The 12543-nt window shown below is 45.2% G+C and overlaps 1 protein-coding gene across 1 annotated transcript in view; it reads left to right on the top strand.

Annotated features, from left to right (window-relative positions):
• LOC144133707 (L-lactate oxidase-like) overlaps nucleotides 1-12543 on the top strand; it is a 173545-nt gene that overhangs the window by 145045 nt on the left and 15957 nt on the right. Inside the window, exons 7-8 of the mRNA XM_077666846.1 lie at nucleotides 2522-2685; nucleotides 3069-3160. Of these exons, the coding sequence (XP_077522972.1) occupies nucleotides 2522-2685; nucleotides 3069-3160 (256 nt within the window). The remainder of the gene's footprint in view (nucleotides 1-2521; nucleotides 2686-3068; nucleotides 3161-12543) is intronic.

The raw sequence follows: 12543 nt of genomic DNA on the forward strand, positions 1-12543 counted from the left end.
CTTGGTCTTAGTGTTTCCATACTGTGTATTGTCTTGTTTTGTTTTTTACTTTTAAGCGTGCGTTTTTCGTGTCGCATTTTATTGGCACCTTTTCCTTTTTTATGTCTAAAAAGAGAGGCGAAAAAATTCCTTCGCGCAACTTTTTCGTGCTGCTTGTTTTTTCACCCATCTGTGGTTGGTTTGTTATCTGTTCCTTTGTATATTTTGACTTTGTATAGTTCGTGGCGTTTTGATCCTGATGACTGACACGTGCTTTAATTTCCCAAGTTTTTTTCTGGTGGGCGGTGGCTCTGAAGGTATATATGTAAGGGTTTTGCGTTTGTACAACATAAAGTTGCAGTTCAGCGCCCGTTTGTCTTTGTCCGTGTTCCTTCGTCCGCGCCTTCTTGCGCTGGTAAACACCGTCCATGGCAGGGAGGCCGCCACCACGCTAGACGGTACGCTGCCCAACGTTACCGAAGAAGAGAACGTCGACGTCGCCGGCAACCATCAACGCGCAGAAGCCCTAAGACTTGCCCGATTAAGGATCAAAGGCCAGCAGCGGACCGACGCCAGACGCTGCAACCTACGAAGACGCAACGCGGAATACAAGACAGGAGAATCGCTCTGGAATTCGCCGCTCTGGATTGAGTAAAAAGCTTTTGCGCCGCTATTTAGGCCGTACAAAGTTTGGCGTCGGCTAGGTGAACTGGATAATGAAGTCATCTCTGACGCAATGACTGCATCCCAACGACGCCGCGTGCGAGTAGAAGTTGTCCATATGATCCGTTTAAAGCCCTATCACGCGCGCTAAAGGACGCAATGTTCCCACACTCTGTGTTTATTTTGGCACAATTAGTTTTATTTGTTGCTTATTGCCCTATTTGTTTTAATGCGTCGGGTCGATGCTTCTTTGAGAGGGGAGTAGTGCCGCAAACCTTTGCAATGTTTATTTGGTCAATATTCAAAGCTGCTGGCACGCCGTAATATCGCTTTGTTTGCGATGCATGACGCGACCAGATTTATCTCGATTGATCGCATCCGGCAGAGCTGATTCTACGTTGTTCCAGAATGTTCTAGTAACTTTGCACGCTTTATCTCGAAAGTTCGCTGTCAACTTCAAATTCAGCACGGCCGACAGCGGCGGGCATTCTGTTCGACGATCGCCGAGCACGCTTGTTGCTACGTCGTCGCCGAGTGATTCAGTCCATGGAGCGGCGGGCATTCTGTTCGACGATCGCCGAGCACGCTTGTTGCTACGTCGTCGCCGAGTGATTCAGTCCATGGTGGGCGCAAGTCAGCCGTAATAAATAGTTTTGTATAGGCGCCGTTCTCGCTGTCATTCTGCTCCCGGATTGCAGTCACCACTTCGTGTCAATATAATATACATAGGTCTAAAATTTTCTCCAATTCTTGCTCTTCTGTACCTTACGATTACTATACCGTACCGTACTTTACCTTTACTGCACGGTTACTATGGTTTGGTGTCTGGGCTGCTGAAATTCACGCAAACTTACACAAGATACGTGTAATACAAATGAATCTCCTGCGTCTTCTTGAAAACATCCCGCGGTCTTACCGCACCACTGACGTTTTCCCGAAGTAGAGAATAAATCCCAGGCCAAAAATGTTTCCTTATCCCCTGTGTCGAGCTCTTAAACAAGAATTGTCTACTCAGACGTCTTTTCTTCAAATACTAGCTAGATTAAATGAAAATGAACTCGGACATACACAAGAAGAAGAGAGAATAAATGGAAAATGAAAACCTATCGAACTACGTATTTTCTACACACGTTAGGAAATAGGCTCTCACGAATACTTCATAAACTTCAAGAAGAAAACATTAATCTAGAGGACGCGTCATACAAAAGTTTAGCAGAACTGTTTTTCTCGCACACATAACCTTTCTCTCTCTTAGCTCTTGCTTTTTGTATTTGCTTTCGCACGCCCATAATTTTTGAACGATGCTATTTGTTTTGTGTTTCCTGATTTGTTACTTGTTCAGTCATAAAAAAAATCTGTGACTGGCTGCAATCTATGCTATAATCTACTGTCTTGTGATCGTTTAAGTTTCACCTCAAACTCTTATTTTATGCTCGCTTGTGTTGCCTTTTTGTTTTTGTTCTGATTGTAACGGACAGCATTTCTCGACCTCCTGTGCTATTGCCAAAATGTAGGGGGTTTAGGGCTTTGTCAAGATGTCAATGTGCAGTTTTTACTACGGGCCATTGCTATCATGTAGAGTACCATGATGCACCACATGATGGTCGAATAAAGGTTATTATGTTTACGTTTATGGGGGTTTAACGTCCCAAAGTGACTCAAGTTATGAGGGACGCAATAAAAGTTATTATGAAGAGTCTACATGATTGCGCTACATTTGGTACTTCAAAGCACATGCATTGGCTACTGGTACTTCATATCAGCATAGTCTTTTCGGCACGATTTCGTTAGTGAAGAGCATAGATTAAAAACGCTGTTTCGAGTTGCAGCAGCTCATGCAATAGACAAAGGAGAAATGGTTGCAATCATATTCATCTAGGTTTGCAAACTTGGAAGCATCATCGCCGGCTCGATCGTTCACGTTTGACCCGACCAGTGCGGACTCTGTCGACGGCGTCCTGTCGCCTGCCGCCACCGGGGAAGACATCCGCTGGCTCTGGCGCATTTCTGGGCTACCCATTGTCGTAAAAGGTGTCTTAACGGGTAAGTACCCCTTTAGAGGGCTGCTGTCGAAGCTGTGGTCCAACTGGGTGTATTAAATTACACACGTCAGTGCGCTTCAGTGGATATTCTTCCTTTAATTTCTGTCCCGGCCTGCAAATGATTTGGCGGAGCGCTTCCTAAAAAAAAGAAATCAATAGAGAATTCTTTGCGAAAACTAACATACGGATCTTGAATACCATATCGGCCAATATAAACTAACGGGAATCGACGGTGAACAGTCGTCCTTGCTTTTTCAGCGTGAAAATTGCTAAGGGTCTGGGCATGAACTTTGTCGGATACCAAAAATTATTTACTTCTCTCCGTACGTTACCGTGCCATTTTCTTGGTCGTATTCCCAAGGAATTAACTTTTCCCTGTTGCAGCGGAAGCGGCGCTGAAAGCTTTCGAATTCGGTGCGGCGGCTGTCCTCGTCTCTAACCACGGTGGTCGTCAACTGGACGGAGATCCGGCCACGGTACGCATGATCGCTTTCGAAAGTCATGCCTTTTCTCACAAGGCCATAACAGCAGAACAATTTGTATGCGGCAGGCACTGAGTACTCTAAAAACGAAAATAAACTGTCGTAAAAGACCTGCAGGAAAGCTTTTTATCTTTATGAGTTATCATAGAAGGGTCTGTGCAAGCGGAAATAACGGTAGGCGCCACGCGTGACCTCGGTGTAACTAACGTACGTATGCCACCTCGGATATAATCAACTCTCGTGCCATAACGTCAAATATAACGAGCCCAACTATACAATTACGAGCCTAGGTTAATGAAAGAACGTAAATGAGAGACGCGGTAGTGCACAGCAATAGGACATCCCGACAGTAACGAAAGAGGAAGTAAAGAAAGCCTTAGGAGCAACGCAATGGGTAGAAGCAGGTGATGAGGGTCAGGTAACAGCAGATCTAGTGAAGGACGAAGGAGAAATGGTGCTAGAAAATCTAGCCGCCCTGCATACGCAATGCCTCGAGCGTACCAGAAGCTTCGAAGAACGCTAACATTATCCATATTAGCGTTAACGATAACTAAAAAAAAGGCATAAATGACTTGAAATATTACAGAACAATCAGCTTACTGTCCATTGCCTACCAAGTATTTACTAAGGTAATCGCCAATAGGAGCAGGACAACCTTTGACTTCAACCAAATGATCAGACAGGCTTTCGTACAGGATACTCGAATATAGGCCATAATCATGCTGTCAGTCAGGTGATAGAAAAACGCGCAGAATATAACAAACTTTTATGTATAGCCTACATATACCCTAATATATAGCCCATATATAGCCTAAGTAATTTGATCAGATCACATAGCCTTGCTAAGTCACTAAGGAGATGGGCTGCAAAGCATGATAAATTAGTGAGGCAGAGAAGAACGGTAGGTTTTAAAATTAACATGCACAAACCCAAGGTAATGGTCAACATTCTCGCAAGAGAACAGCAGGTCACAATTGGTAGCGAGGTGTTGGAAGTGGTAAGGGAATACGTGTACTTAGGTCAGGTAGTAGCCGCTGATATGTGTCATGAGAGGGAAATAACTAGAAGAATAAGAATGGGGTGGAGTGCATATGGCAGGTTCTCTCTGATCATGAATGGCAGTATACGAATATTCCTCAAGAGCAAAGTATACAACAGCTGTATCTTACCAGTAATCGCCAATGGTGCAAAAACGTGGAGGCTGACGAAAAGGGATCCGCTTAAATACAACGCAGCGAGCCACGGAAAGAAAAATGATACTGCGTAGCGTTAAGAGGCCGGAAGCGGTCAGAGTGAGTGACGGAACAAACGTCTGTTAATGATCTCCTAGTCGAAATCAAGAGGAAGGAATGGGCTTGGGCAGGCCAAGCAATGTGGAGGCAAAGATAACCGCTGGTCCTTATGGGTAACGGAGTGGATTCAAAGACAAGGCAAGTGTAGCAGAGGCGGCAGAAAGTCCGGTGGGCGGTTGAGATTAAGAAGTTTTCGGGGATACGGTGGCCGTAGCTGGCACAGGGCAGGGTTAATGGGAGAGACATGGAATATGTATTTGCCCTGCAGTGGTCGTATTCAGGCTGATGATGATGATAATTATGAGAAAGCACTTGTCTCAATGGACCCCTCTGCAGTCATGCAGACATTGAGGAATCAGGGTGTAAAACTGTCATATGTGAAAATACTGAAAGATTTCTATACCAACTCCACAGCTACCATAGTCCTGCATAAAGTTAGCAATAAATTTCCAATAAGGAAGGGCGTCAGGCAGGACTGCACGATCTCGCCAATGCTAAAGGGTTGAAATGCGGGCCAGTTGGTTCATATTAACATGAAAAAACTGGTCACAAAAGACAAGGGACAAGAGAAGGTGATGATGATGATTATGGATTTTTATGGCGCAAGGGCAGCTATGGCCAAAGAGCGCCATGTCACAAGGTATTTTTTCTTTTTCTCAAGGTGGGGTCAGAGACCCATTTCTTTCTTTCTTTCTTTTTATTTGTTGCTTAGACGTTTGCCTAAGAAGGGGCTGAGGCTAAAGGCACAATGTTGCCTGACAAGGCCTCAGCCCCCTACTACATGACAAACAAACATACAAATTACAAATTATAACAGTCCGGCGGGCCGGTAAAAAAAAGTAGGCCAGATGTAAGCGTTATACAGAGGAAAATACATACGGAAGAAAATACATACAGAGGAAAATACATACACACTCAGCAAAAGGAAAAGAAAAAAAAAAGACAGAAGCGCGTGACAAAAAATTTGCATAATAAATGTACGATGAGTATATAAATAAGAAACAAGGACCAAGACATACATGAAACACTACATCAAATAACAAAGTTCTACTTAAGGCTTGTTCTAGCCTACTGAAAAACAAGACATTATGTACATATAAACACAAAAAAAGAGTACAGAGAGGCGAACACAGAATCAGTAAAAAAAAGAAAAAAATAGACCACAACTTGCTCGCATAAGAAATTTTAGCGATTGCTATAGGTGACATCGCTGCAGAGAAGAGCTCCCTTACATTCGTTTTTGAAAGTGGAGAAGGGTTTACTGTAATTAATATTTATATCTCTTCTATTGAGAATTCTGATAACTTGAAAAGAAAGTGCTTGACGACCATAATTTGTCCTTATCCTCGGCATCTCTATTTTCGGGTCTCTGATAGCGTACAAGTTTATTCTGTCTGTGGATGTGACATACAAGCGATTTTTATGTATCCATTGTAGCAACTTAAAGTAGTATACCTTGTCTGCCCTCAGCATATTGTACTTTAAAAAAAGTGGATGCGTTCTTAGTTCCCTATTTTCGCCATGATAATTTTCACATATGCGTAACACTTTCTTCTGTAAAGTAATTAATTTTTTGTAATTAGTTTCAGTTGTCGTACCCCAGACTAAAATACCATAACTAATTCTAGAATAGAATAGAGAATAATATAATGTCTGCGTCATCCAAGATGGAATCAAGTGCTGGATTCTGTAAAGACAACCAATGATCCGTGATAAATCAGACTTAAGGCAACTAACATGGGCGTTCCAGGACAGATCACTGCTGAACCATACACCCAAGAATTTTTGCTCAGTGACCTCCTCCAATAGGCTACCTTCATATCTGATGCTAATAGGGTTCTGATCCCTAACGCTTGTCGGTTTAAAAATTACGTATTTAGATTTTGTTGTGTTTAGAGTAATGCGATTGGCTTGTAGCCACCTGGAAAGTTTTAATAAGTAATCATTGACAGATTTTTCAAGGCATGTTTTTGTTGTTCCTGTAAAAAATATATTCGTGTCTTCAGCATACATGATTAACTGGGGGGATCCTGGTATCATAGTTATATCATTCACATATATAAGAAAGAGTAAAGGCCCCAAAATTGATCCTTGAGGGACGCCGTGTTCTATCTTCATTTTACTCGAAGTGCGATCGTTTATGACTACATACTGTAATCTGTCTTTCTGGTACGTTTGCAACAGCCTCAGCGCAACGCCCAGAATCCCGCAGATCTCTAGCTTTTTTATCAATATGTCATGTTGCACAGTATCGAACGCTTTCCGAAGATCTATAAATAGACCAAGGGTTAAGAGTTTCTTCTCTATGTTTTCAATAATTTTGTCTTTTATATGTATAAGAGCTTGTTCCGTAGACTTATTTGCTTGAAAACCATACTGTGCATCAGCTATTATTTTATGTTTCTGAAAAAAGCTGTTAAGTCTATCATTAATGACGCGCATTTCACCCTAAATAAGCCGAGAAACAAGAGAAGGAGTGTTCACGCCACAAGGATTGGACTATCAACTCAATGCTATTCACCGCCTGTTTCAATGCTATTCAAGGCTATTCACCCCTATTCTCAATGCTATTATCAACGCTATTCTCAAAGCTGTTCACCGCCTGCTTAGAGGAGGTATTCTGATGCTTGGATTGTGTATGGTTGCGGATAAGAGTTAATGGAGAATACTTTAGTAATCTGCAATTCGCTGGTGGCATTGCCTTGCTGAGTCACTCAGGAGATGAAGTGCAAAGCATGATGAATGAGTTAGTCAGGGAGAGCAGATTAGTGGGTCTAAAAATTAACAGGAAGAAAACTAAAGTAATTTAGTTAAAACATTATGTTGGCGTAGTTGTAATTTACTTGCTGCAATTATTTTCTTACCGGTTTAAAACAAGGACACTACCTCTACGACAAACGATGCCTGGATTGTGAATGGTTGGGGATAAGAGTTAATGGAGAATACTTTAGTAATCTGCAATTCGCTGGTGACATTGCCTTGCTGAGTCACTCAGGAGATGAAGTGCAAAGCATGATGAATGAGTTAGACAGGGAGAGCAGATGAGTGGGTCTAAAAATTAACATGAAGAAAACTAAAGTAATTTCGTTAAAACATTAAGTTGGGGTAGTTGGTATTTACTTGCTGGAATTATTTTCTTACCTGTTTAAAACAAGGTCACTACCTCTACAACAAACAGACACGGGACACCCGCTAGACCAACTAATTATTACAGGACACATACAAGACATATATAGCTTTCACAGATCAAATGCAGGCGCCTCGTGGCTTGCATCTGATCTGATTGCACCCTCTCTCCTCCTGTGAGGCATACGATTGGCATGTCTTCAGGCACGTAGCCAGGATTTTTTTTCGGGGAGAGGGGGGGGGGGGGGGCAACCGAAGAAATTTTTTTTTTATACTGAAGGAGAGGAGAATTTTCGCTAATGCAAGCGTGAATAAAATAGTTTGTGAGGTGCGCATCTGGAGGTATGCATCTACATATAATGACTCACAAGGACGATTTTTCATACTCGGCAACCGCTCAATACAACATGGTCATATACACGATTAGATGAAAAAAGCAGTCAAGTAAGTACGAAAATGTCAAGTACAAAACGGAGACCTTCCTATTTTATTTGAATCATAATTTTAACCAAATTGTTTAATCTGGCTCATTAAACTTATTATATTGGCACCAGAAAGAGGCAAGAGAAAGGCTTTATTTCAGTGCGACATTGCATGCACTTTCCTTAGTACCAATGTTAGTTAAACAGAAGCAGCTGGTACGAAGGATATACGCACCCTAAAAGCTAAGCATGCAGTTTACAAGTTAAACGACGAAAAAATATCGAGCATTGCACAGATAACAGTAAATAATCACCACACAGAAGGAACACATTCGCGATGATAGCCGCTGCTACAAATAAGCATTAGCATCCGCTTCACTGCATCCTTGTGCGAGTGGCATAATATAAATCACAGAAAACCGCAATATATGACGGTTTTATTTTTTTCTTCAGCCAATTTTCTTTTTTGGTTTAAAATTGCAATACCATTTTTGTCACGCCATGAGCCCAAGTCATCTTGCTTTCGTCATAAATGTCAAAATTATTTCGTCAACGCTAACTGCAGCCCCATTGATTGACATCAGGGCTAACCGGTCAAGGCGCCCTTCACCTGTTCGGTTCCGAAAGTTTGTTTGACCCTCTTCAATATAGAGAAATTGCGTTCTGCTGCGACGGTAGTCACTGGCAGCGTTGCTAAAATCTTGAGGAATGTATGAACATTTGGAAATAGGACCTTATCGCCGTTCGTTAAAGCGTCAGTGGTGTAGCGCGGCCTCTGCTCTACTCCTGTTGTCTAACATTTTGCTTTGAACATCTGCCACTTTCGCTTTAGCGCAGGGACGTGCGTTGTCTGCATGTCCTGTATGCACGGACTCAAAGTTCCCCTTAGAGACGTGTGTTGGAAGAACAAACTGAAAACTACTTGAAGTTGCCCAGTGGTTTTCAAAGCGGCGCTCAAGAGAAGCTCTGAGATCGTCAATGTAAGGTATAAACGTCGCTCGCCTATAGTACTCCTCAGTTGAGACGAAGAGTGCATAGCCCGAAGCTTCTGAGTGGCAACCACTCGCAGGATTTCCAAGCTTACGCGAAAATCAGCCGCTCTCTTTTGACATACAGATAATATTTTGTAAACTCTTCGTCAGAATTAGCAGCCATTCTTTGCAGCTTACACAAAACAAGGTCTACGTAGTCTAACGCGACGTTCATGTCAACCGACGTGTTCTGCACATACTGGGACGCCTGGCGCGTTAAGTTTAAGAAAGTATCACAAACAGCTGACTCGGCGGACGCCAGGCTTACGAATGCGGCCATTTTTTTTTAACTGGCAGTATGCCTCTTTCACGTCTCCAAATCTGTCATGTCGCGTCAAGAATACCATTTCGGGTTCTGTCTCTTTCACGCTAGCTGTACTGTACGCACGAACTGCCTGTAAAGAAAACATATAAGAAACATGAACAGCACAAAGGAGCGGCAACAGGAAACACAGCGGCTTGACTTCGGGAAAAAAAGGAAAATCCCAGCGAAGAAAAGCGAACAGAAGCAAGAGCTCTCTCGCGAGAAGACAGCTGCATCTGAGGGAACCTTAAAGAAACGCCGACGGAAGCGACGGGTTTCTTAATTGAGAGCGACAAAAAGGTAGCCACTCGGTCAACACCACGGCCTACTCTGCAAGTTCAAGCCAGTGAGCCGATCCTCTGTCCGAGACCAGAGGCGCCGGCCAAGATGCACATGTGGGGTCGGGACGCGGACAGTGCCAGGCAAGGGCGAGGGGAAAAGAACTTCGGTATGTGTGTGAGCGTGAGAAAAGGACAGTCGTCGGAGCAGCCAGTGCGCAACGAAAAGTCGTCGCAAGAAGAAGTGTGCAATCTTGTCTGTTGCATATACCACTGTTTTTGTTATCGTTCATCAGCCTTGTGCACGTGTGATTTATCCGGTACTGTTCAAATTCAAAAGTTTGAAGCGAGTTAATTCAGTATTATCATTAATATTGCTGTCTTCTGGGAGCTTGCGGCCCAATCAGCGATTGCTTCCGAGTCGGCGAATCCCTGCGAGTTGCTGTCTAGTGTGAGGATTCATATGGCGGTGATTTAGAAATCCGAGCGAGGTTAGCGGGGGTCTGAAAAAAATGAGACGGGGTTTGAATCCGCCAAAAGCGCACTATTGTGCTAACGTTTCGAAATCCTGGCGGTCCATACACATTTAAGGGCTTTCCGGCATTATTTTGAGGGTGGGCTACTGAAATTTCGAAGGAGCGCCAAGCCAGTTTCGACTCATCCCATAGCCCACCCGGCCATGTGACCAGCCAACTACCACCTGCCAGGGGCATGCATATGAGGAGGGCCGTGATGAATGCTGTCCAAGTTGGCGGGAGCGACACAGATATTGTCACCGAGACATCAGGCAGCAGGTAGCTCGAGAGAGGAAGGCATCAAAAACAATCTAGACCATGGAAGGCTCAAGGCTTGCCAAGTGCCAGTTAATACAGTTTAGTCGCGGTTTGGCGTCACTAGAGGAGTTAGTAGTGTGGTATTACTCCCCCTCACTGAAGGACGCCGACCCGGTGAGGTGGCAAGGGGGAGTGAGAACGAGAAGGGACGGCGCACGTGTCTGGCGTGCGGTGTAGACACGTGCGAGGCGCTAGCGGGCGTGGTACGGCTTCATACGGGCGACGTGGACAACTTCGGAGGTCGGCCGTCTAGAAGAGAGAACTGTTACTTGGGGGAGAACTACGTGAGTGACCGCACTGAGTTGGCGGAGCATTTCCTAGGGGCCAAAATATCGGCGCAGAAGCTTCATAGAACACGCTCGCATGCGGATTGGGGTCCACACCTAGCCTTGTTGGCCGGGCTGCTGACGCAAATATCTGTGGTGGAGGTTATAGCGGCGAGTGTCGTGGACTTGCTGGTACCGGATGCGCTGTCGAGCGAGTTGGCGGACGGCCTTGGCGTAACGAACGAATTGGTCAGCACCCATACAGAGGAGGTAGTGCTAGCTGTAAACAGCATTGCATCCAGCATGTTTGTGGCTTCGCGAAATAGAGTGAAGCGTGTCGTTTTCTGGATCGAAGGGTTATAAGCAAATGTGACGTAAGGGAATATGGCGTCCCAGTTTCTGTGGTTCGCGTCGAGAAACATGGATATCATGTCGGCGATCGTCTTTTTGAGCCGTTCGGTGAGGCCATTAGTTTCAGAGTGGTAAGCAGTTGTTTTGAGGTGACCGCTGCGCATAACCTTCTGCGTAAGGACTGAGCTGAACGCTGTTCCTCTGTCAGTTAAAACGATGGTGGGTGCGCCGTGACGAAGCAGTGTTTTGAATTAAGCAGTCTGGAATTTCGTCAGTGGTACCAGAGGGAAGAGGTTTAGCGCAACCGTATCAGGTGAGGTTGCCGGTGGCGACCACAATATAGCGGTTACCCAGCGAGGACTCCGCAAATGCGCCGAGTAAGTCCATGCCGACTTGATGGAAGGGCACGTGGGGCGGACCAATAGGCTGCAGTAAACTGGCTGGCTTAGTCGGCGGCGTCTTGCAACGTCGGCACTCGCGACAAGTTCTTACGTAACGCTTCACAGCTGCAGCAACCCTGGACCAGCAGTACTTTTGCCGTATTCGTGCCAAAGTTCGGCAAAAACCCCGGTGACCAGAAGATGGGTCGTGATGGCACGCCTGCAGGACTTCGTCGCGACGAGTCGTAGGCACAACGAGGAAATAGACTGCTTTCGTCGGGCTGTAGATTCTATTATACAGAACACAGTTGCGTAAACAGAACGATGACAGTCCGCGCGAGAAGAATCGCGGGGGGACTGAGCGCTTCCTTCCAGATACTAAATAAGGGGCCGTTGTTCACTGTCGTCTCTTTGGTGTTGAGTGAGAATGGACGTGGAGATGGCCCCAAGAAAAACAGAATTGTCTTCGGTGTCGGCTCGGGGGTCCTCGATAGGAGCACGAGACAAACAGTTGGCATCACTGTGCTTTCTACCAGACTTGTAGACGAAGGTGACATCGAATTCCTGAAGTCAAAGGCTCCATTGGTACCGAGGGATCTTTGAGGTTGGCCAGCCAACACAGCGAGTGGTGGTCACTGACGACCCTGAAAGGGCGGCCGTATAAGAACGGGCAAAATATGGTCACTGCCTACGCGATGGCCGGCATTATTTTTCGGTGATGGAATAGTTCGCCTCAGATCGCGACAAGGTGCGGCTAGCGTATGCGATTAAGCGTTAGAGACCATCTTGCCACTGCACAAGGACCGCACTGAGGCCGATGTTGCTGGCGTCGGTGTGCAGTTTAGTGTCGGCTGACTCGTCGAAGTGTCCAAGGACGGGCGTACTTTGGAGACGAGTTCGGAGGTCTTCAAAGACCTGCTGCGGCTCCAGGCTCTAGAAGAACGGTTCGCATCTTTCGTTAGTCGGGTGAGGGGCTCAGCGATCTGGAAGAACCTCTGCACAAAACGCTGATAATGGGCGCAGGGACCCAGAAAGCGGCGCACACTTCGTTGATCGGTGGGCACAAGAAAAGGAGCTATGGCGGCTGTGTTAGC

The sequence above is a fragment of the Amblyomma americanum genome, chromosome 5 (genome assembly GCF_052857255.1).
Source record: "Amblyomma americanum isolate KBUSLIRL-KWMA chromosome 5, ASM5285725v1, whole genome shotgun sequence".
In the NCBI taxonomy this organism is placed as follows: Eukaryota; Metazoa; Arthropoda; class Arachnida; order Ixodida; family Ixodidae; genus Amblyomma; species Amblyomma americanum.